Genomic DNA, 24,805 nt, shown 5'->3' with positions numbered 1-24,805 from the left:
GTCATTCGTTTTTAAGTGCGCCCGTGCAGTCGAACTTACGGTAAATGCTGGGAGTCGGCTGAGAATCAGCGCTGGTTTGATACCGAGCGAGATCACTTCCGGTTTTCAAAATAAGACAAGTGCAATCAATCGCGCTGATAGCCAGAAGCTATTGAACTAAATATTTTCCTTAACTTATTTAGATTTTTACTGTACAATAACAACACATTGGCCCATAAGTTCTGACAATGGTTGCTACAGTTGAACTCAGGAGCATGCTGACTACTACCTCACTCATTATCAAACATTTTTACTGTATAATTTTTGAGAAATTAAGAATCAAAGTTGTCTTTTTTTACTCAGAAAAAGGCTGAAAAATACATTTTTACTGTACAATAAAATCACTTTTTCCCATAAGTTCTGACAATGGGTGGTACAGTTGACCTCAGGAGCATGCTGACTACTACCTCAGTCATTATCAAACATTTTTACTGTATAATTTTTGAGAAATTAATCCTCAAAGTCGTCTCTGTTTTACTCAGAAAAAGGCCCAAAACTCCATTTTTAATGTACAATAAAATCACTTTTGCCGATAAGTTCTGACAATGGTTGGTACAGTTGACCTCAGGGGCATGCTGGCTACTACCTCAGTCATTATCAAACATTTTTACTGTATAATTTTTGAGAAATTAAGCATCAAAGTCTTCTCTGTTTTACTCAGAAAAAGGCAGAAAACTCCATTTTTACTGTACAATAAAATCACTTTTGCCCATAAGTTCTGACAATGGTTGGTACAGTTGACTTCAGGGGCATGCTGGCTACTACCTCAGTCATTATCAAACATTTTTACTGTATAATTTTTGAGAAATTAAGCATCAAAGTTGTCTCTTTTTTTACTCAGAAAAAAGCTGAAAAATCAATTTTTACTGTACAAAAAATGTTTGATAATGACTGAGGTAGTAGTCAGCATGCCCTTGAAGTCAACTGTACCAACCATTGTCAGAACTTATGGGCCAAAGTGATTTTATTGTACAGTAAAAATTGAGTTTTCGGCCTTATTCTGAGAAAAAAAGAGACAACTTTGAGGATTAATTTCTCAAAAATGATACAGTAAAACTGTTTGATAATGACTGAGGTAGTAGTCAGCATGCCCCTACATACATACATACATATATACATATATATATATACACATACATATATATATATATATATATATATATATATATATATATATATATATACATACATACATACATACATACATACATATATACATATATATATACATACATGTTCAAAACGGGGTCACCAATGTGGCAGGATGAGGAACGGCGGAGACGTAGGTGAGTTTCACAGGTTTATTCTGTATAAGTTGGAACAGCCAGAGCACATGTGCCCCATACAGCAAATATATATATCCCAGAACCACCCCTTACCCAGAAACCAACTGGGTGAGAGAACACACCCCTGAGTGCCCGCCACAATATATACATATATATATATATATATATATATATATATATATATATATATATACATAAAATGACTTGACATTATTTTATATATTATATATATAGCTATTTGTTTTTGATCATGTGTTTGGCAATTTTAAGCTTTTGCCAAACACGTGATCTAAATTGAGCTTTAGTTTGATGGTGCAAACAAAACTATGAACAGGAAATACAGCGAGAAGATACACAATGTAAAAATGCACATTTAAAGAGGGCAGAGTGAATGTTGCAGGTATTGTGACACATAGCATGAATGAAAAGATTTCCATCGATAATCCTCAACTCTTTCCTTTTTAAAAAATAACATAACATGAACTCCAACACACCAATCTACGTCATTTTACTGAGCACATATTAAGAACAGTTAACCTCTTTGGAATAAACTAAGAAACATGCTGATCTGCTTATTTCAAGCCCTACACAATTATTCCATCATGTACAATCTAGTGAGCAGAAGAACGTCACACAACTACATTTAGGAGAGCCACTGACGCTGATAAACAGGAGAGCGTCAGACAGATGTAGAACTCAGTGTTAACACACTTAATTTCTAATTTATCTGGCAATGTAAATATGTCTATGCTTGTGCACCTAATTGTGGATGGTAGGTGTAATGATCTTCTATTGCAGTGCTCTCAGTGCAGTTCTGGTGTAAAGTACCACTCATTAAGGTCATTAACTACATTGTACTCTTTGTATTTTGCGATGTGGTCACAGGCGAGGCAGGTGGGTTGAATGAATTGTTTTGCCACTGTCAAAAGATGAGGAAGGACATCATAGTACTTTCTCCATTCAAAATAACCCATGTATGCTTCATCATCCTTGTCCAGCTGCTGTAGAAACTCTGCCATGGATTTTGCGTCAGGGAAATCATTGACGTGAATGAAGGAGCCATTGGGAAGGAATTGCTCGTAGTTTTCTCTCGGTGAACCCAGAACGACAGGGACTGTCCCTGCTGTGAGGGGCCCATTCACCTTTTCTGTCATGTAATCTTTGAAGAGTGAGTTTTCAAACGAGAGGTAAAACTTACAACTACTGATGGTTGGGTAATAGTCTTCAAAGCTCAACCGGTGCCCAGTATAAGCAGATCCAAAGAGATCAACCTTTATATGTTTAGAAAGTTCACGGTAATATCTATCTCTTGTACTTGTTCCAGTGTTCGCAGCATTGTTACTGACAATCCAACACACCAGTTTGTCTTTCTTGGGCAGAACAAAGTCTTCCCTCATCTCTTCTTTCCTGATAGTCACCTCATCCCTCATCACAATGTCGGCATCTCGTCTGTAGCTCAGTGTTAAGTTGAACAGGTTTTCTAAAGCTGGTTTCTTTGCTGTGTTCCTTGGAGATTCCTCATTAAGCCAAACCCACTTCTGAAATGTTGGGCGTGGATCGAGAGGCATGTTTTTTAAATTCCAATCAATATGTTTGTGGTAGAAAATGACTCCTTCTGCTTTGCTGTACATGGATCTATCATCAGTCAGTATGCAGCTATCAATGTTGAAGTAGGTTGAGCAGATTTTGAAATCAAACCTAAAACCAAGAGGCCAGAACCACAGCAGGACGATGGGCTTTTCAGTGAGAACTGTGCCTTCAGAGGTTTCTTCATCAGCTAATGTAGACGTAGATGGACACAAAGGAGACTGTGGCTCAAAATATAGAAATAAAGCAATAAAAGTGACGGCAAGGCAAATAGCACTTATTTTTGACAGACATGACGGTTTACATAAAAGGGCCATCTGTGGGGACAAAAAAAAATGAAAGTAAGAAGACAGAAACAACATCATGACTTAATTGACAGCAACTCAACTAAAGCATAACTAAAAGAAACCCCTGAAGCAGTCAAATCATAAGTTTGTAACAGTAACTCATCAGAGAAGAGGACTAAACTACAAAGCAGGATTTGTATATATGTTTAACGTTGGGATTTTCTGCTTTACCACATTAAGTATGTTTACATGAAAACGAGAATTGTTGTAAAGACTTTTAAAATACATGTAAACTAAGAGAATAAGGAGCTTCTCAGTTGTACTGACATAAGGCGTGGTTCCACTAGTGCGACTTGATTCACCTCGGCACAGCACGGTTATTTTGCGTTTCCATTAGTGCTAGTACCTGGTACCTGCTCTGGTGAGGTTCCAAGCTGAGCAAATACTGTGCATGACATCATCAGACTGCCAGATTGGTCAGAGTGCCGTCACAGAAAGAGACGTCTGACACAAGAAACAGGCCATACAATGCCGAACTGTAGATCAGTTAAAAAGACTAAACAATTGTGAAAATGTGGATTCATCTCCAACATTTAGCATGAGAAACCTAATCATTTAACAGGAAGTCTGGTGTATTTAGCGACAGCACTACCAGAAACCTGCACACCCTGTCGCTGTATTCCAGCTCAGTGACTGTGTCAGACGGAGTCTGTGCTCCGGTCATGCAGGAAGTACTGAACAAATCTTTAAAAATAAATCCAAAAATAATATACTTACATACACTTTTTGATGTATTCCCAGAACTTGACAGATTTGTTTCTTTTCAACTCTCACTCACTGTGTGTCTTCTACTGCTTTTTCTTTAAAGAAAATGCTTAACATTTCACCTTGTTGAATGTCTCTTGTTTGATGTTGGAAGTACCTTATTCATGGTTGTGATGCTTGTAATTCACAATCTGCCAAATGTGCCAAATGTGCTTGTATCTTAACAGGAAAGGTGTTAACTGAGCCAGTTGAATACCAGATATAAGTTTGTTTAGTCTACTTCCCGTTTTAAATAATAGGCTAAACCTCCTGGAACCTCAAAACAGAGTTTGTACTTGTAGCTCACAATTTATTTTGATAAAAAGACTCACATAAGTATAAGATTTTTTTCTATTACCTGCAAATTAGGACATTGGCAAATCTTATTATCAGTCTTTTACACTCACCTTTCCTTTGAGTTTAAGTAAAAAAACAGGCACATAAAAGAATAAAAGTCCACTTCCTCACCCAACAAGCTCCTCTTGCGATTGTAAATATGACGACGGTAGAACAACAAATAAAGAAGTCATTAAATAATATTTTACAAAAGATCAGAGCACACCCAGCACTAGGGGTGTGACTTGGCTTTCCTCCAGTGTTAAACATGTGCCAAGTTTTATCTGATAGCAATGAAGTAGTGAGTCCAAAGACTCAATACTGTTCTCAGTGTTTTAAACAGGACATGTTTTACACTTATTTACAGTAGGTTGATACTTTTGATTTAGGTCATTACTTGAAAGGTTTTGTGCGGCGTCCTGACTTATCTTTTTGTGTCATATGTACCTGCAGTACCACCCCACACCATTGGGAGCTACAGTTGAACGTTGATCTTATCATTTGGCTTAGTATGCAAAATGGAGAGTCTTTTCCGGTGGAACAATGACTGTGTTATATAAAGATGTGGATCAGCTTGGACAAGCAAGGAAAAGAGGAGTATTTATATGTCTGTGCTTTAAATGTCAAAGATATGGACGTGTGGCAGCATCATGCAGGGGAAACTGGCCATGTGCTAAGTGTGGGAAGGACCATGACATCCTGAAATGTGAAGCTGTAAGTGTTGTAACTGTGGGGAAAAGCCACGTGGCAAGAATAGAATGCAAATGCTGGACAGGCAAAGCTTTTATTTTAGGAAACAGGAAAAAAAAAAAAAGAATATGATCACGATTCTTTGTCATCTGTCATCTCAAAGTAGAAAAATCAGATTTGTATTTATACAAAAGATTTAAATTTATAAATGATAAAAAAAAACAATTAACAATTAGAACCCTGAGATATTCAGTGTCTTCACTGCCTAATAACTTCTAACAAAATGATGTCACAGCAGTTTTCATGTAAAGTACCACTCATAAAGGTCATTAACTACATGGTACTCCTTGTCTTTTGAAATGTGGTCACAGGCGAGGCAGATGGGATGAATGAATTCATTCTGCATTGACAAATGATGAGGCACCACTTTATAATACTTTCTCCACTCAAAATAACCCATGTATGCTTTATCATCCTTGTCCAGCTGCTGTAGAAACTCTGCCAGTGATTTTGCGTCAGGGAAATCATTGATGTGAATGAAGGAGCCATTGGGAATAAACTGCTCATAGTTTTCTCTTGGTGGACCCATAACTACAGGGACCGACCCTGCACAAGACCTACTTCCTGTGTGCAGGTCATAGTTTGCAGACGTGTTCAGGGCAGGCCCTTGAGCTCACATTTCAAGCTTTGAGCCGATCAGTCAATGTATGGGCAAGATAAAGGCACTTCCTGTTTCAGACTACCTACTTCCTGTGTCTTGCAGACGTGCTCAGGGCGGGCCCTTGGTCTCACATATCAAGTTTCTTGGATGGGTCTAGTTCAATTTGAAGCATTTGGCACGTGGTCCCAAAAGGATTTCATGTTCCTCTTGGGCCGAACAATGTTCCCACCAAATTTCATGAAATTCAGGCGCAACTAAATTTCGGCCACTCCATAGTCTTTGACCTGAGGGGGCGCTACTGAGCCATTTTGCATTGGTTTTTCGCAATACCATTATTTTATAAAAAATTTCACCAGTTGAAGGTGAACGCACATCTCATAATATCTTTAAAAAGCTCCAAGGTGGAGCTACACACCCTGTGTGTCTCATACTCATAGATTTTAGCAATAAAACTAGCCATGCAGTGATGACTCTGCCCACATTAAGTAGATACTTTTTTTGTAGTGGAAAATCAATCTAAACCGTGCCGAGGTGAGGCAAGCCGAGCCGGGACCATAGTGGAAATGGGCCATATTAAACAAGTTAAGGGTGTTTTTTTTTATGTCATCATTTGCTGTTACACCTGAATTTGGCATCAAGGCATGACATTACTGTTTATTCATGGTGTTGACAGCATAGGGTAAGAGGTGGACGGACAGGTGACATACTGATGTCTTCATCCTTTTATGAAAGTCCCGCTCATTAATGTAAAGTTACTTTACTGACATGTGAGATTTTTCTTGTGACATATTATAATCCAGTTTTACACATTTAATTATTTAGACTATTTTGAGTCTGATATTATGTTCCAGCTTTGATTTAGATCCAGTTTCTAATCAAGTGAAGCATTGTGAAATTCCCACTCCTGTTTTTTCCTTCAGTTAAAATCATCACATCTGGCAGAATGTTTTATGACCCATTTTCAAGTCAGATGTGTATTTAAACATGTATTGTGTATCATTGCCACTAACATATTGGTATTGCTGGTTGAACATACAAAAACTGGCCGCGTATGGACTAATAATATATATAATATAGTTAATATAATTATTTAAAATAATTGAGGGAAAAAGTGTCAAATACAGCCTTGAAATAGGATTTTGGCCCCTGGTGTAACTCACTTCTATTTCACCCACTTCTATTCATCAAGGTAGTAGAAATGTCACAATTCTAGGGGAGAAAATATCTCCTTTTTATTGACTGAGGTACTGACTGAGGTAGTAGTCAGCATGCTCCTGAGTTCAACCGTACCAACCATTGTCAGAACTTATGGGCCAAAATGATTTTAATGTACAGTAAAAATTGAGTTTTCTGCCTTTTTCTGAGTAAAAAAAGAGACGACTTTGATGCTTAATTTCTCAAAAATTATACAGTAAAAATGTTTGATAATGAGTGAGGTAGTAGTCAGCATGCTCCTGAGGTCAACTGTACCAACCATTGTCAGAACTTATGGGCCAAAGTGATTTTATTGTACAGTAAAAACTGAGTTTTTGGCCTTTTTCTGAGTAAAAAAGAGACGACTTTGATGCTTAATATCTCAAAAATGATACAGTAAAACTGTTTGATAATGACTGAGTGAGTAGTCAGCATGCCCCTGAAGTCAACTGTACCAACCATTGTCCGAACTTATGGGCAAAAGTGATTTTATTGTACAGTAAAAATTGAGTTTTGGGACTTTTTCTGAGTAAAACAGAGACAACTTTGATGCTTAATTTCTCACAAATGATACAGTAAAACTGTTTGATAATAAGTGAGGGAGTAGTCAGCATGCTCCTGAGATCAATTGTGTCAACCATTGTCAGAAATTATGAGCCAATGTGTTGTTATTGTACAGTAAAAATATAAATAAATTAGGGAAAATATTTAGTTCAACAGCTTCTGGACAATGTCACCCAATGTCTTAAAATCAGCATGATTGATTGCCCTTGTATTAGTAACGTCTTATTTTGAAAAGCGGAAGTGATCGCGCCGGTATCAAACTAGCGCTGATTCTCAGCCGACTCCCAGCATTCACCGTAAGTTCGACTGCACGGGCCCACTTAAACAACGAATGACGGCTCACTTGACCACGCGAAGACGAATGACGGCTCACTTGACCACAGTCAAGAAAGGCCGCAGCACACGCCATAGTTCATAAAAAAAAACAGTTACAAAGCAAACACTGAAATATAAAAGTGCAAGTAAATAGACAAATAAAGTGCATCAGTCATGAGTCCACTGTTCAATGGAATTCCGGTCTTTTAAGATAGAGGGGATTCTGCAGCAGCACATTATTGCCCCAGTTCCTCACTCCCCTATCCCTACACTTGCTCCATGATCCCCCCTCTCTTCAGACATCATCATGGTGTCATCAGGAGATCAAAGTAACATCATCAAATGTCCCTGAGCAGATAGAAGGTGGAGAGGAGGAGAATCAAAGAAGCGCCGAGACATTACATCGCACATCTCAGTGTACAGCCTGGGCCTGGCAGACATTATAATTAAAACAGGAGATTACTAATGCCAATTTGCCAACATTTGTGTCAAACTGTGTCAAAGAACTTTGAACTGAAGACAGAAACATATTTTCCTGTAAAAGGCAGCATTGCACCTCTCACCTTATCAGAAATAATTGGAAAAGCTTTAAGCTGCGTTATAGAGAAGCTTCTTAGACAGAAGAACGAAGCAGAGATAGTGAACAACCATGGATGGCGGCGTCACAGACACAGCATGTGACATTGAAACCAAAATAAGGCTGAACCACTTGTATCAGTTGGTGGACAACCTGGCTGATGATGTTGACCACACAGAGATGGAGCTCCAGGTACTAAACGATGGTCCTCAGCTGCAGTTTGCCGGTCTATGGGATGAGCTGGAACTCTCCAACCAGCTCACAAGGCAGCCTGTCAGTGACCTGAGACCTAAGACTGACAAAGTCTCTGACAAACTGAAGGTTCAGATGAAGAAAAACAAGCATCTGAAAGGCAAGCTGGACGAGGAGCAGATGTTGAAACTGCAGCTGCAGACTGAGATGACGAATAATGAGATTCTAGCCAAAGAGAGTCAGTCTCTGACCAAGAAGATTGAGTCTTTGACAACAGAGAACAAGTCTCTGAGGAGAGAGAATGAGTCTCTGAGGAGAGAGAATGAGTCTCTGGAAAAGGAGAATGGATCTCTAGACACTGAGAATGAGTCTTTGACAAAAAAAAATAAGTCTCTGACTGAAGAGAAAGAATCTCTGACCATAGAGAAAGAGTTGCTCACCAAAGAGAAAGACTCACTGAAAAAAGAAAAAGAGTTTTCTAACACAAAGAATGATTCACTGACCAAAGAGAAAGCATCCCTGAGCACAGAGAATGAGTCTCTGACCAATGTGAATGAGTTTCTGACCAATGAGTACGAGTCTCTGAACAATGAGAACAATTGTCTGACCAAAATGAACCAGTCCCTGACGCAAGACAAAGAGCTGCTGACCAAAGAGAGGGAGTCTCTGACCAAAGATAGAGACTGTCTCGCTGCTGCGCTGAAAGAGGGGCAGACCTGGAGACGAGAGTTTAGTCAGGAGATGAAGAGAGTCAGAGCAGACAACCTGAAGCTCCAATCTCAGAACAGTGTCTACACACAGTTCCTGAGAGTTAAGAAGTGTTCGTGTTCAAAGCGGATGCTTCACTTCTTTGGTTTCCACAAAAAGTGAGACGCCTAATGTCTCCCACCACATGGGAAGCAGGAACAGCTGTATGCATGCTCACCTTTCAAGTAACAATTATTGTTTTAATTGGAAACACAAATGTGGGAACACGGAGTGACCTGCTGTGCAGACTGACATTAGGCCTCGCCCACTGCATCAAGGAAAATAAATAGTCTCAAATGTTCAACTGCACGTTTGTCTCAGACTTTTATTCACCAGACGGTGCCCTCACTTTGTTTTACAATATCTTTATATGCTAGACATTACGGTAAGTGCCTGCAATTTCAAAATAAAAGTGATGGATGTGGACTTTCAATGTAAAATAGCATAATTAAAATTTATTCCACCGAGGTCTCAAACTGTGGGCCACATGCAGCCCCTCCAGTCGATTACATGAAAGTCAAATTATGTTGGGCTTTGAAATTCTGTAAACTATTGTCACAAATATTGTTATTGCAATATCATGATGGAATATTACATAATTTGAGGCTCATATTGCACACCCCAGTGCATAATTCACCAAAACACAGTAGTAATAGTCCCAAAGGACTGTGTTATTTTTCACCTGTTGAAATACCTAAAGGGCTAGTGCTAACAGTAACATGGTGTGGGGGGTACCCATTGAAATACCTTTAGAGATGAAATACCCTTTTAAGAATGATTTTGTTTTGTGCTGAGAGAGCTCTAATGTGTAAAGTGTATCCCCCTAATTGCCATCAAAGACGGGATGAAATGTAAATAATCTTTACATTTTATTATCAACAAAACAGAGATTATTGCCCTCAAAGCAGCAGTTGCTCAGAGCTTTGGTGCTAGGGCTGCAACTAACGATTATTTTAATAATCGATTAATCGGTCGATAATTTTTTCTATGAATCGGTTAAAAAAAAGAAACATTTGTAATTGCCGCATCTTTATTCAAAAACTGAACATTTCAAATTCACAGTGCAGACTGAAGTATAAAAACAACAGGTTATTGCTCCAATGTCCTTGAGCTATCAACAGTAATATTAAATTATAAAATAAAATCAAAATTAACTGGAATAACACAAAAAAAACATACAATGTATGACAAACATTTTTATATCTACAAAAATGAAAAGGCTCCTTTTTTTTTTATAAAGTGCACAAAATAAGGTTTTCAGTTGTTTAAAAGTTTCCTGATCTGTTAGATCCGTTTTCTCCGCTTCCGCCACGTTTCACGTCTAAAATACAAGTTTTAGCTCCGTAACTTTCCTGCACCGCTTATTCGCTCCACTATTCACGCGCACGCAAGGCTCGCTGTGGGCGTGGTCGGTGTCTGTAAACAGTTCTACGCCTACAAGTGACGTATTAATCGCGCGACTCAACGAATCGATAACTAAATTAGTTCCAACGCTTTTAGTAATCGATTTGTATCGATTTAACCGATTGGTTGTTGCAGCCCTAGTCTTAATATGGACTATGCTTTTACTATCATTAAAAAAATCCCTACCACATTCATCATCTTCTGCCTATTTTTATAAACTGCTTCAACAGTGCTGCTCTGTCATCAACATGTTAAGCCCACCCTGACCTTTTTAATCATAGTTAGGACATAACATGAACATAAAAAAATGCGTTGGTCTCGAGGACTCGGTCTGAAATTACGAGTCCTTCTCCTCCCACTGTGGTCCGAGTCCGAGTCAAGACCGAGTCTTTGAAGGAACGAGTCCGAGACTGGACTCGAGTACTACATCACTGGGTGTCACAAGGCTTTTAACCAGGTCCAACATTACACAGTTGACGCATGAAAGAGTGACGTATAACATGACATAAGGATTTGGATAAACAAGTTCTGAACCAGCACTAGTACCACTCCACTAGTACCACTCCAGGTTCACTTTGTTGGAAATGGGGAATGTGTTCCTGAGTTCCAGACAGGCCGTGGTCCTGCACAGTCCTCTGTGTCCTCTCAGTCTGACTCTGATTAAGCTCTGACGGGTCACCAACACATTGATGTTTTTCCATGTGACTATGCCGTGTAAATCTTTTTTTACAAACTGGGCAACTAAATGGTTTCTCTCCTGAATGAAATGTCTCATGTTTCCTCAGATTACTCTGATCAATAAATCCTTCACCACACTCAGAGCACCAAAATGGTTTCTCTCCTGCGTGAATTTGCATATGTTTCTCCATTTCGTCTTCTCGTCGAAATCTTTTACCACACTTTGAGCAACTAAAAGGTTTCACTACTGTATGAATTTTCTCATGTTTCCTCAGATTACTCTTCTCAGTAAATCGTTTACCACAGTCCGAGCAACTAAACGGTTTCTCTCCTGTGTGAATTTTCTCATGTTTCGTTAGATTGCTCTTTGTGACAAATTTTTTTCCACACTCGGTGCAACTAAATGGTTTCTCTCCTGTGTGGCTTTTTTCATGTGACCTCAAGTAGCACTCATGGCTGAATCGTTTACCACAGTCGGAGCAACTAAACGGTTTATCTCCCGTATGAATTTTCTCATGTTTCGTTAGATTGCGCTTTGCGATAAATTTTTTTCCACACTCGGTGCAACTAAATGGTTTCTCTCCTGTGTGAATTGTCTCATGTGACCTCAAGTAGCACTCATAGCTGAATCGTTTACCACAGTCGGAGCAACTAAACAATTTATCTCCTGTGTGAATTTTCTCATGATCCTTTAGATTGCTCTTTGTGATAAATTTTTTACCACACTCGGTGCAACTAAATGGTTTCTCTCCTGTGTGAATTGTCTCATGTGACCTCAGATTACTCTTACGAGTAAATCTTTTACCACACGCGGAGCAACTGAATGGTTTCTCTCCTGAATGAATGTTCTCATGTTTCCTCAGACGGCCCTTCTCAGCAAATCGTTTACCACAATCCGAGCAACTAAATGGTTTCTCTCCTGTGTGAATTTTTTCATGTGACCTCAGATAGCTCTCATGGTTGAATCTTTTACCACAGTCGGAGCAACTAAACGGTTTATCTCCTGTGTGAATTTTCTCATGTCTCTTTAGATTGCGCTTTTCGATAAAACATTTTCCACACTCGGTGCAACTAAATGGTTTCTCTCCCGTGTGGCTTTTTTCATGTGACCTCAGATAGCCCTCATAGCTGAATCTTTTACCACAGTCAGAGCAACTAAACGGTTTATCTCCTATGTGAACTTGCTTATGTCTCTTTAGATTGCGCTTTGCGCTAAAACATTTTCCACACTCGGTGCAACTAAATGGTTTCTCTCCAGAAGGAGTGTTCTCGTGTCTTAACAGAAGTGCCTTATAGGCACATTTTTTACCACATTCAGAGCAACTCGATAGTTTCTCTCCTGTTTGACTACTCTGTTGGATAAATCCTTTACCACACTCAGAGCAACAAAATGGTTTCTCTCTACAGTGAGTGTTAACATGTATCAACAAAAGTGACTTACATCCAAATGTTTTACCACATTCAGGACAGCACATTTGCCCATCAGTGCTACCTCTTGAATGACTGGATATTGTTTTATTTTTCACTGGTGGTTCACTGGTCTCCTCCCAGTCTTCAGTCTTCAGTCTCTGATCGGGTTTTGAGGACTCTAGTGTCTCATCATCTTCACTCTTCACAGTCACAGCAATGATATCTGCCTCCTCCTGTTTGATCCACACTTCCTCCTCTTCCTCTTTAATGGGGGGGTGCTCTGGCTCCTCCTGGTCAACACTGGAGCTCCACTGCTGCTCAGGGGGAACCTCTTCTTTAATCACCAACATCTTCCCGTCATCTGCAGAAGAGAGGAGAGAGACATAATAGTGAAAATGGTCTGGAAACCATGAATATATGGGGCGTGGTATTCGAATAGCGGTCATTGTCAACCGCCACATTTATCAAAGGCTGAACATAGGGATAGCTGTAAAGTCACTACACCAACTGTGTGGCCCACAATAGCATGACTACGGAGACGTTGTTAGAACAGAACAAATATCAAATAGGGAAAGTTCCGTTTCCATGTGGAAAAGGCCAAAGTAGAATTTAAAGACTTGTCTTAGTGATTGTAACAGACCCTAGGCGTGTGGCCAGTTTGCAGATTATAATGTTGTCCTATAAAGGACAGAGAAAGGACGAGACAGACAACAGATGATGCGTTTCCTTCTCTCACACTTTTTAACAAACATGCACTTTACACATAGTCTCCTTTTCACACATTTTCCACAAACCTAATACCAGGTCACAACTCAATCTAACAAACTTTCTCTCTGCAATAAACACATTTCTTACAGTCCATGTTAGTGTCCCTTTTCATATATAATGAAATTAAACACATAGTTGCTCCAAATGTCCTTTTGGTCTCAAGCTTTTAGCTCCAAAAAATGTATTCACATACATACATAGATTTCCAGTCAGACTGACTGGCAGCTTGTTCACACTTAGTATCCTGCTAACAGAATATAATGGCAAATAGCATGAGAAAGTGACACAGACAGCGAATGTTTTTCACATCAACTTATCAAGTTACAGAAACATGAACTAAACACATGAACTGTTCCTGTAGAAAACAGTTAGCATATACAGCATTTCTAACCACATGCAGCTGCGAGCCTTAAAACGTGACCTGACAACATTTAGTCCAACACATAAAGCATATATAGCATTTAAGCTAGCGCTGTTGACCGCCACTTTTACTTTCTCTCAGAGGAACAAAACCAAAATGTCCTGGCGAACAAAGCACACAGTGACGCAAGCATTAACCATCGAAATAAACATTATAGCGGTCATATGTGTCTTTTACCAAGTTACTGACCTGTAAAGGACAGAGAAAGGATGAGACAGACAACACAGCAACAAGCCTGTCCCACTGAGGAAGCAATGCCCCCTTGTGGCATAATAAGGATACTGTTACCAAAATAAATAACAATATATATTTTTTTATATATATTATTGTTATTATTATTATTATTATTATTATTATTATTATGAATAATAATAATAATAATAATTTCCAAATAAAATAATCATAATAAAATCACAGTGAAGCAACAGACTATCATACATGCCTCGTGTCTTCACAAAATACTGTTATAAAAGTGTTATAAATTACAACTACGGTGTTGAAATGTGTGGTGAAACAAGGACTGAGTGCGGGGAGCTTTGAGATAGTGGACAGACCCAGAGAACACAGGTGAGGATTAAAATAAATGAGGATGAGAATGAAGAAGAAGAACTGCGATAAAGAGATTTGGGTGGAGAATTTGGAACTGTGGAGGGCTCATGCACTTATTTCAAAAGTAACAGGTACTGATGGGGGGTGGAGTGGCTCAGTGGTTGAGACCGGTACCCTGTGTGCGAAAGACATCATGGTCATCATCATAGTGCCCATTGACTTCTTTATTTAAAGTCCACAGACTCCGTGTTGTTGTTTATGAATGATATTGACTCAAAGGGACGTTGTAAATGAACTGGAGAAGATTAGATTACCTGGATCGGCTAACAAATAGCAGGATAGTCAGTATCTGTGGTTTTCCTACTCCAGTGAGTAAGGAACTGACCTGCTGTGTGCAGACTGAGTTTGGGCTTCACCGCGGTATCGAGCAGCCTCCTCCGGTGACAGGTGTCCCTCTCTGACCGCTCCTCTCTATCTTCGTGCTCCTCTGCGGTTTCCTCAAACAGACCGTTCATCTCGCAAGCTGCTCTCAGAACCGCTGTACCCCGTGTGACCCGTTTCGTGCCGAAAAGAGACTGTTTGCCGAAAATCGTCTGCAGCCGACGTGAACGTACACCCATGTTTTCGAGAAGGATCCGGCAGCTGCAGACTCGCAGACCTCTACACAACTCACCCCGCCCACTGCACGCCACACCCCCGTACTGCACGACACCCCCCCTCACACTACACGACACTCTGATTGGGTCACAGCGTCTGAAACGTGATGACGTTTACGTTGCCGAACAAGTATGAAGAGAGAGCGCCCGAAACAACCAACACGGGAAAAACACGGGAAAATCACAAAACGTGTTGTACTCGTAAAATGACGGAGGAAAAGGTAAGAATAGATAAAAAAAACACATAATGATATTGAACACTGTATGAATAGTCATTATATGTATACATTAAATCAATTAAGTGTGGTTTATTAACCAGTAATGTCTGCATGCTGTAACGATAGCGATTGTAACAGCAAGCAAGACGCAGCGATTTGTTTAGGGGGGGTGTCGTGCAGCAAGGGGTTGTGTCGTACAGTGGACGGGGTGAGAAAAGAAAGATTACTTTATGTGTGCTCACACGAGTCTCTCACAAACACAATCTTCTCTAAAATTAGCCACTTACATTCCTAAGCACAAACCTGAACAACTCAGGATGGTGCCAGCCACAAGTCTCTAATCACAAAGGCCTCGGTGTAGCACTGGCACCAGTCATTTGTCTACAATATGTGCCTTTTCATATTTTCACTGTGCCTGGCCTGACTGGGACAGAGGACTGATAACTCCACTGCGCAGTCCTCCCGAAGGTCAGCTCTATATGTATCAGCAGAGACAGGCCTCCAAACCCTTTAAATATCCTAACTCTGGGACTCACAGTCAGACTGACAGAGGATGCCCAACTGTTAACATCTACTTGTTCATGTTCGGCTCAGTTCTCCTCAGATCTGAGCTGCTTCCAATAAAGCTTTTCAACTTAACTCATCTCTGACTCCAGAAACTCCATCCTTGGTCGGCTCACCTGATAATCAAATCTTCACAACAGATGGGACGTCCCACTGCCTGATGAGCTACGTCCAAAATGGGAGCAGTGGAAAAATGATCTACTTCTTTTGGATAATGTCACCATATCCTCCACCTAGGATTTGGAAAGGTCTCAAAGACAGAGCTACATCATTTCTCAGACACAAGCTTAAAGGGCTATGGTCAGTGTTCGTACCTGAGTCGAAAGTCACGACTATTGCAAGATTGGAACTAACAGCGGTGCTTGTTTCTGTGAAGAAACTACTGAGACTGAGGACTAGGGTGAAGTAATAAGGAGTTGAAGCCTAGTCTGTGCCATCCCATAGAGAACAGTTAAAGCTGAGCTTCAAGTCAAATGTGGAGTCTGCTACAGGAATATGAAAATCACATAATGACGATCCATAATACAGCTGATTCTGAACAAACTAGGGACCCAATCTAATCACGTTCTAGCGCACATTTAGTATTGAAATGTAAATATAACACAATACATATTTGACAACATTTTAGAGGAAGCTGAGCTTCCCTTGCTGTAATCGCCACTGAGTTGGATGCGCATGGAAACATACTAGGGAGCATGATGGGGCGCATATAGGAAGAATGATAAGGAGCATGATGGGATAAATAGGGAGCATGTTAGGGTAAATGATAGGGAGCATGATGGGGAACATGAATCAGAGAATCATAATCAATCTTTATTGTCATTATTACAATTACAATATGTTATTTACCAACTATATTCAAGTTCCCAACCCTCAATTTAGAAAATGTCCAGTTTATTCCCATTAAAGGTTTCAATTTATAAAACTCCCTGAATTTTATAAAGTTATTAGTGGCACTTTGTCCTGCCCTGCTTCAGTTAAAGCAGAGAAACTTTACACTATGTTGTTGTTCTTTTCATACACTAAAAAATACAACATTATGTATATTTTTTTATATATGTATATATATACATATGTATTAAAATTCTCAGTATATGTATATCTCAGTAAAATCTTAACAGATCAGGATTAATCTTGTCATGCTCATGTATGATGGTAATTGTTATAAGCAGGTAAAGTTCTATATCTTGATCAAAATGTACTACTCAGGTGCTGGTATGTAAAACGCATGACATGTATCTGCATGTCACTCAACTCCATGTGTCTCTGAAGCAGGTCCGAGGAATTCATGCTATTTCAGTGCGTCCATCAACATTTGTCTGAACCTCTCCAAGTCAAATTTCTTCATGATGAACACTTTATGTTTCTTGTGCAGCAGGTCCAAGTAGTCAAGCACCATCATGCCTCGGGTGTACGTCCCCTTCAGCTCCACTGTCACAGCCACCTGGTGGGGTAAAACCGGTACACGTGACCTTTCAATGTGTATAAGACACTAAATATGTCGAATTTCTCTTTGCGTTGAAGTACTAAAATGTTAAAAATGTCACCTGTTCACTCTCTGTCACCAGAGTGTTGTTAATGGCTGCAGCCAAAGCGTAGGAGTCACAGGAGTTAAATCCACTACCTGCAACCAGTTCTTTCTGATAGCGCTCAGTCTGGACCATCTGCATCATACAATATACATGCAGTATATGTGACATTTGTTCTGGAGTGTTGTTGAAATAACACACTCGGGATATTCACATACTTCTCTGGTGTGTTGGAAAATCCTCTCCATGAAACGAGCCTTGTCTGAGTCTTGGGCCAGCCAAGTGTCACAGAAAGACTGAAGGAGGAAAAGGAGGAAATATGTGGTTTATTTAATGTGGTCATGATGAAAACTGGTTAGTTTGAAAAAAAAACTGGAATAGTTCTAAGGGACACAGTTTTGTTAAGTTGATCATGCTGAATCTTACAGCAACTTTTTGCCACATTTAACTCCACACAATGATACATAAAAGATAGTGTAAGTTTATTTAATTCATTCAATTTAACCAGATTTAGTTCTAGTTTAAAGATACATCTGTTTTAAAAAAAAGAAACTTAGCTCTTCAGTATGTCAAATGTTCTAAATGTTTGAATCTAAAATGTTAAATTTGCTTAATAATGTTCCTGCCATGCCCACTGTGAGACAGATTGCTGCCAATGTGACTTAAATAAATAAACTTAAACCCTACATTTTTTTAAAAACTTTTTTTTAAATGTGGCCAAATGTTGCCATTAAATTCAGTGGGAACAACTTTACAAATGGAGCCCCCTATAGTTGAGATTGTTAATAAAGACCCAGGGCAGGATGTTCCTGCAGCTGAACTCCCAGGTGGCGATGTAGGTAGGGCAGGTGTAGCGGTCCAACACGATGTGTGCGGCCTCAGAGTCAGCCACGAAGTTAAACTCTCCACATGGTGTGATATTACCCCGGGCTACACACAAACACAGACAAATCAAACATGTTACATTTACTTTTCCCAATCAGCTGATGGTGCCCCCCTCAGCTCTCAGCCCACTTCTTGGCATTGGGCAGAGTTAGCCCCAGAAGAGGGAGTACAGTTACACTTTAATGCAACTTTGCACAAGCTTATCAAAACAATGCCACAATAAATGTGGACTGTAGTTGAGCTAATCCGACAAAATATTGTAAATCAGTAAAATATCTTACATATTCTAATTTATACGTCCATCTCAGGTTTGGTCAAACCAGTGTTTCCCAAACGTCCTACATGAGGACTCACTTTTTAAAGATGAGATAGTTACCCAAATCCCAATATAGCAAATTTGTGCATAATTTGGCAATACATACATTACAGCTATATCTGTACCACCCAATATCATTTTGAATCAGTAAATCAGAATTGGTAAATTAATGATTTTATGTCTATTATTTAAAAAAATTAAATAAAAATGTGTGTATATACTGTATATATACAGAATATACATATACACACACATATGTATATTATTTTATATTTTTTTAATCTAGTGTTTGGGAACCACTGGTTTAAACCATGTCAAGTACAAGGAGTTACAGTCCTCAGTTCCTGGAATTATTCTTACTGTCAGTACCAAAGTGTCTGAACAGGTGAAAAACCTCCATTTTATTGGAACATCCTACAAAATTGTATGAAACTGAAGAATTTGGTCTCATTGGACACTTTTCAAGTGTGTTTAAATGATGCTGAAGCAGAGCTGCCAATATCTTTGACTACTTGTACTTTATATTGATTTTTTTGTGATTTTTATGTTGTATTGTGTATTTTATGTGTAGTTTGTGTGCATCTTCTACACAGTATTGCATACTGAATATTTTTTAACTTTGTCCTGCTGCCTCAGACTGTTCACCCCCATAACACAATTTGACCATGTTGTATATTATTGGGTTTATCACTGTTTACATTGTATATATTGTTCTATATTATATATATTTATTTTCAATATTAAATATTGTATTTGCTCAACAGTGTTTATTAATGTTACTTATAACCTTTACTTTATTTACTCTTCTGTACTGCTGTCATGAAACAAATAAAGGGTTATCTCGGCTTATCTTTGATTAGTTTAGCTAATCATTTACTCTGATTAGCTTAGTTTATCATTTACAGTGGACACAAAACGTGACATACACTCAGTGTTTCCTCCCATGATGTACAGAGCCTTCAGTTTCTCAGGGAGGGAGGGGTCCACTTCAACAGCGACAGCCAGGTTAGTAAGGGGTGCCGTGGCAACCAGAGTCACCTGTACACAGTCCAAGAAAATAACATTTAGAGAGACAAGTACCAAGTGTCACAGTTTGACCAATATCATTTTTCTTGGCCTATGCAGTCAATACCAATTGTTAAAATATTCTATTTCTAATTCATAAAGTCAAGTAAGCATGACATTAAATCAAGCACGTTAACTCAAGTGGAGTCATATGAATATAAAAGATGAAGATGATTTCCCAGATATTCCACGTTTAAATAAAGACATTCTGAACAGTTTTATCTGTAACAGAAACATTGTACTACTCAATGGAAGGACTGCTTCACAAATAAACTATTATAAAATAAAAATATATTTAACCCCCCCGATATATTTAATTATATTATTTATTAATTATATATATATATACATACATATGTATATACATATATAGTATATTCATATTATATTTAATTATATATATATATATATATATATATATATATAATTAATATAATATATATATGTATATTTAATGTATATGTAGGCCTACATTAAACCATGGAAATGAATTTCAAATATTAGTCTTTAGAAAAAGATTAGTGAGATGAGTGCATGAAATGTCACATTTCCCTCCAGGTTGAAATGTATGTACCACCAACCTCTCCAGGATTTTCATTGACGATCCTGATGATGGCCTGCACAGCTTTTTCCTCCTGCAGCAGCTCTAGGCCTGGAGCGTGTGGATCTGGAGCATCTCCCAGTCCGTCCTTCCCATGAAAATCCCCAGCGTGGAGTTTCTGAGCCACCAGAGGCTGTGAGCAGCCACGGTACACTGGGATCTGTGTCATGAGTGTAGTAAAAACAAACCATCCCACTGAAGTCTCACCACTGTGTCTGTACACAAGCTTACATAATAGGGAGCATGAAAGGGTACATGACAGGGCACATAGGGAGCAGGATAGGATGGATGATAGGAAGAACTTACGTCCAGCCTGTTGCAGACTTTCAGGACACGTAGCGTGTTCTTGAGAACGTTTTCCAGCGATGTGTTTCCGTGGCAACAAGTGATCCCCAGGACCTCCACATTGGGGGCTGCCAGGGCCACCATGATGGCCTGAGCATCATCCACCCCAGTGTCCACATCCATCAACAACTTCTTCTTCATCCTAGGATAAACAAGAATGTGAACGTTCCCTCTGCTCCAGTAAACAGTCCTTCACGTTTGTTTACTGGACAAGAGTTAACACAGCTGTGTGGCTGTTTTTAAAGCCTGTTCTACTGGTTTATGAGGGTAAAATGGGTCAAATACAAACCAGGACCCCTCATATACATTCTTACAGCCGATGTTACTCACTTTATTAATACTGCACTGTACATGTCTATTAATAATTCACATGTAGACAGTGATAGCTAATCCACATGACATTGAAACATTTAGCATTGTAGGACATATGTCAATGTATGTCTGTAACATGAGAGTTAAGAGTTTGCAGCTGCACGCAAACATATGTATCAAACATCTTGTAACATACTATAATAATATATACTACATACAAACTCCAACTCGCACAAAGATATAAAAGTAGAGTTAAGAGTTAAAAGTCCTGACCTGGTGAGTGGATCCTGACTCGTTTCTGCTGCTTGAGTGTGGGGAGTCGGCGGCACACTGGTTAAACCAGAGGAGCAGGAATATACAGAGACTCTTAATGCAAAGTCAGCAGGAGAAGCTCCTTTCACATATGGGGGGAGTATGGTATTTTCTTTGGAGCCAGTAGGAAAAGAAAGATTACTTTATGTGTGCTCACAGACACAGATTCACATCTGGAAACAGTTAAGGAAAAGAAAGTCATAAAAAAGGATCTGCGCAGCCTCAGGAAGAAAAAAAAAACAGAGGCTCATATCCATTTCTTCATGTGTTTTTTTTTCCATTTAGCTAAAAGTAGGTTGGTAAATACTGTAGTCTATATTTATGTAGTACTACTGACCACTAAAATCACTTTAAAATACAGTTTTGCCATTGAGTGTCTTGCACAGGGATACTTTGCAGGCAAACTGGAGCAGACAGGGATCAAACTTCCACCCACTGATCCCAATCCCCATCTTGAGAGTGTTATAATGGTCTGAATTTATATCTAGATACATGTCTGTATATCTCGGGTACCCAATCCTCATTGCTCATTGCTAATTGGACACTCAAAATTGACCCCAGCCACTACTCCCGGTGCTGGTCCCAAGCCTGGATATGTGGGAGGGCGTCGCATTTCCAAGACGTTTCACTCAATCTTTGATGTGTGAGAGTTGACACAGTGGCTAGACATAATATACATAACATAACATAACATAATAATCAAATCAGTGGTGTAAATATATTAAACACTTGTGACAAAAGTTTACAAATGTCAAACAGAAAGCCCATCTGGATGTCACTGAATATTGTTCACTTGAACACGAGTAAGCCGCACAACTTGCTGAGCAACTACTGCCATCTGCTGGTTATCTGTCCCAAGTGAGTCAGGAGTAGTTTAAAGGACGTTTAGACAGATAGATGCAATGTGGATGGAAAATAGATGTGTGGTTAAAATCTTAGCGAACATATAAGTAATCGATGTAAGGGTAAACAACTGACAACCAAAAGGAGGCACATGGATTTGTGGTGGATTTAGGATTTAGGATTGACTGATTTTTGATTTACTGATTTAGGAAGATATAATAGCAAACTGAATATATTTAAAGTACACCTCTGTGATATGTGTGGACTTCCTTTGCTGGTTCTTAGGCCTGTAATCATTAGATTACAGCAGAGATGTTTGTTTGGATGACAGGTCTTCTAAGGTTAATCCACGATTACTGCATGTGTTGTAATGTTGACCTCACTAAGCTTATGTAAGCATGTCCATGTGGGCCCCATATTGGTTATATGCTGACAATTTGGGTCCCAAGCTTTTGTCTGTGGTTTCCATGGTGGCCCCACCTGCATTTGTCCATTTCAAGCCCTCATGTCTACTGAGTACCGTAACATGGTTGATTCCCCCAAACCTTTTTTATAGGTAAATAATTATATTGCATTACTGTACTTTCAATTATGAATTGCTAAAATATGTTGTGTGGTTTAAATAAACTGTGAACCTATTAAAAAAATGCAATACAATTAATTCAACAGTTAAACTTTCAAGTCTGAGATTGTGCAGACCTGGAAAAGTGTCCTTGACTCTGCTCTGGACTGACTTTTCTTCATCGTTCTTTTTTCATCATTTATATAAGATATCATTATTATTATTATTTTTATATGGCTTCATTAAAGACAACAGAAGTGTTGGAGGTCACTTTTTTCTGTGCTATTGCAGCAAAAAAAAAACACACCCTAATAAAGTGTCAATTTCAGAAGTGAAGATAAAGCATGTTTGTCACATTACATCGAGATATACCAAACTATGAAATGTTCCATATTTAACATCATTATGTAATTTAAATGTGAAATGGTTTATAATGCAACTAAATTAAACAGTAACTGTTTTGATAATAGATTAAATGTTTTGAGTGCTTTTTTAAATTATTAAAACTAGTTTCCTGACTTTTCAGTTTGTTAAATGTGAATATTTCCTGATGTCTTTGCTCCATATGACAAAGAAATAATTAAAACTGAATAATTTTGGTTTTATGTATAGGGTGTTAAATTATTTATTGGTAGCAGCTGAATATCCCTCATCTTACTCTTCCCTTCCACTTGTGTTGTTGAATCTATTAACACCAAAACTCAAAAGATGTTTAATTTGTCCATTGTGGGCAAAATGGCCCCCCCACCCATATAAGACTCATTCTAGGTTAATGAAAAAAATATTATAAACTGTAATTGATACATCTTCAATTTCTGATGAATGAAAAACATTTCACAGAGATTCTGCACACCTTTCATTTGATCTGTTATTATGTGATACTGACTGGTCCAGGTGTACCCTGAATTTCACCCTATGTCAGCATTGAAGATGGATATGGATGTGGTGTGATACAGTGCCCTCCAAAAGTATTGGAACAGTGAGGCCAATGCCTTTATTTTTCATGTTTTCCTTGGTCTACCTGTTGGACATGTGCTGCTTCGTACACCAGTGGTTTCTTTCTTCTTCGGGACATTCGAAATGGTTGTAATGGCTATGGCCAACGTTTGTGCTATGGCTCTGATTGATTTCCCATCTTCTCTCAAATTCACAATTGCTTGTTTTTCCACTCATAGACAGCTCTCTGGTTTTCATGTTGGTTCCACTTGCAAATGCAGTCTGCACATGCAAAACCTATCCTACCCAATCTGAAACAGAGTATAAACATTCAGTGCTGTTTATTGTTTGAATAAACAATGTAATAGGACACACCGGGGCAACAACACACCTATCAGTCACATGTTTCAATACTTTTGCTCACATGAAAAATGGGTGGGTTCAAACAAAAGGTGCTATATTCTATGTTGTGTATCAGATCCAGATGTAAATACCTGGAAGAGCGAGCTGAAATGTTCATCTTTTGGTGTCAAACCCAAATGTTTTCATTCTATGGCAGGAATGTACATGTGATACCAATTTTGCTTTATTTTCTGGTTTGGCAGAAATGCGCTCCCATACGCGATAGATGGCGCTCCTAGCTGTCCATATTGGATGAGCATCTGGCGCGCGTCTCCGCTCCTGTGATCTCCTCGCGCGCTCGCTCCCGTTTCCGACGCGCGCGAGCGGGACGGTGTCGCGCCCCGTGGTCGCGACTCCTCGTCTTCCTCCGTCGCTGAAGCCGAAGATAAACCTCTAATTCAACAATGGCGCGGTTTTAACGCTTCGCAGCACCTGTTTTTCCTTTTAGAGCTCACGCGTTTGGGTTTTGTTCCCGGTGAAGATGGCGGCGGGGGCGGGCTGGCAGCCTCCGTACATCACCTCCAGCACGGGCAGCACCAAATACACAACAACCTCTCCCACTTCTTCAAGCATGTTTTACGACGGCAGTGTGGCGCTGGAATACACACAAGACCTGCATCTGAAGATGAGTAAGAAGATAGCACAACTGACCAAGGTGAGCTGTTTCATGTAAACACGCAGAGGGTGGAGGGTGTGCTGGTATGTCAGTGCTGCAGGTGGTGCTTATAATACTTCTGAATCCCAGCTTTA

General features: G+C 39.2%; 5 protein-coding genes across 11 annotated transcripts in view; 2 read left to right on the top strand and 3 right to left on the bottom strand.

The window, feature by feature from the left end:
• Positions 1–1,326: 1,326 nt before the first annotated feature.
• Positions 1,327–12,881, bottom strand: LOC131455333 (4-galactosyl-N-acetylglucosaminide 3-alpha-L-fucosyltransferase 9-like). Of its 2 annotated transcripts, none has more exons than XM_058622902.1 (2): positions 12,803–12,881; positions 1,327–3,229 (listed from the first exon to the last, which is right to left on the bottom strand). In XM_058622902.1, exons 1-2 carry the CDS (start codon positions 12,842–12,844, stop codon positions 2,129–2,131), a joined length of 1,143 nt encoding a protein of 380 aa, XP_058478885.1. In that variant the 5' UTR covers positions 12,845–12,881; the 3' UTR covers positions 1,327–2,128. The 2 variants fall into 2 exon arrangements, with proteins under 2 accessions (XP_058478885.1, XP_058478886.1); XM_058622903.1 differs by lacking the exon at positions 12,803–12,881 and adding an exon at positions 4,411–4,555.
• On the top strand, positions 7,971–9,923 carry LOC131455334 (girdin-like). Its single transcript, XM_058622904.1, has one exon. It carries the CDS (start codon positions 8,413–8,415, stop codon positions 9,400–9,402), a length of 990 nt encoding a protein of 329 aa, XP_058478887.1. The 5' UTR covers positions 7,971–8,412; the 3' UTR covers positions 9,403–9,923.
• On the bottom strand, positions 9,923–15,153 carry LOC131455328 (gastrula zinc finger protein XlCGF26.1-like). Of its 3 annotated transcripts, none has more exons than XM_058622892.1 (2): positions 14,895–15,153; positions 9,923–13,132 (listed from the first exon to the last, which is right to left on the bottom strand). In XM_058622892.1, the coding sequence occupies exons 1-2, from the start codon at positions 15,127–15,129 to the stop codon at positions 11,223–11,225; spliced, it is 2,145 nt and encodes a 714-aa protein (XP_058478875.1). In that variant the 5' UTR covers positions 15,130–15,153; the 3' UTR covers positions 9,923–11,222. The 3 variants fall into 3 exon arrangements, with proteins under 3 accessions (XP_058478875.1, XP_058478877.1, XP_058478876.1); XM_058622894.1 differs by having other exon boundaries at positions 14,824–14,912; XM_058622893.1 differs by lacking the exon at positions 14,895–15,153 and adding an exon at positions 14,150–14,207.
• Positions 15,154–16,881: 1,728 nt separating this feature from the next.
• LOC131455335 (inosine-uridine preferring nucleoside hydrolase-like) lies at positions 16,882–21,413 on the bottom strand. Its single transcript, XM_058622905.1, has 8 exons — positions 21,274–21,413; positions 20,650–20,830; positions 20,324–20,503; positions 19,604–19,715; positions 18,270–18,406; positions 17,695–17,772; positions 17,495–17,611; positions 16,882–17,391 (listed from the first exon to the last, which is right to left on the bottom strand). Exons 2-8 carry the CDS (start codon positions 20,827–20,829, stop codon positions 17,239–17,241), a joined length of 957 nt encoding a protein of 318 aa, XP_058478888.1. The 5' UTR covers position 20,830; positions 21,274–21,413; the 3' UTR covers positions 16,882–17,238.
• Positions 21,414–24,379: 2,966 nt separating this feature from the next.
• Positions 24,380–24,805, top strand: part of LOC131455601 (protein FAM184A-like) — a 56,235-nt gene continuing 55,809 nt past the window's right edge. For all 4 annotated transcript variants that reach the window (XM_058623343.1, XM_058623342.1, XM_058623344.1 and 1 more), the window contains exon 1: positions 24,380–24,710. In XM_058623343.1, the coding sequence (XP_058479326.1) occupies positions 24,537–24,710 (174 nt within the window). In that variant the 5' untranslated portion in view covers positions 24,380–24,536. The remainder of the gene's footprint in view (positions 24,711–24,805) is intronic.

This window comes from Solea solea, chromosome 2, assembly GCF_958295425.1.
Source record: "Solea solea chromosome 2, fSolSol10.1, whole genome shotgun sequence".
In the NCBI taxonomy this organism is placed as follows: Eukaryota; Metazoa; Chordata; class Actinopteri; order Pleuronectiformes; family Soleidae; genus Solea; species Solea solea.
Note: the sequence above shows the minus strand (reverse complement) of the source record. Positions and strands in the feature narration are given on the sequence as shown.

Bases quoted from the DNA above. Each gene is read 5' to 3' on its own strand.
- LOC131455334 (XM_058622904.1), top strand. From the start codon at position 8,413: ATGGATGGCGGCGTCACAGACACAGCATGTGACATTGAAACCAAAATA.
- LOC131455333 (XM_058622902.1), bottom strand. From the start codon at position 12,844: ATGGGCAAATGTGCTGTCCTGAATGTGGTAAAACATTTGGAT. The intron at 3,230-12,802 runs GTAAGTCACTTT...TTGTCCCCACAG, and splicing joins ATGTGGTAAAACATTTGGAT to ATGGCCCTTTTATGTAAACC.
- LOC131455328 (XM_058622892.1), bottom strand. From the start codon at position 15,129: ATGGGTGTACGTTCACGTCGGCTGCAGACGATTTTCGGCAAACAGTCT. The intron at 13,133-14,894 runs GTCAGTTCCTTA...TCTCTTCTGCAG, and splicing joins ACTCAGTCTGCACACAGCAG to ATGACGGGAAGATGTTGGTG.
- LOC131455335 (XM_058622905.1), bottom strand. From the start codon at position 20,829: ATGAAGAAGAAGTTGTTGATGGATGTGGACACTGGGGTGGATGATGCT. The intron at 18,407-19,603 runs GTATGTCACGTT...GTTTGTGTGTAG, and splicing joins CATGGGAGGAAACACTGAGT to CCCGGGGTAATATCACACCA. The intron at 17,612-17,694 runs GTATGTGAATAT...TGTATGATGCAG, and splicing joins TTTTCCAACACACCAGAGAA to ATGGTCCAGACTGAGCGCTA.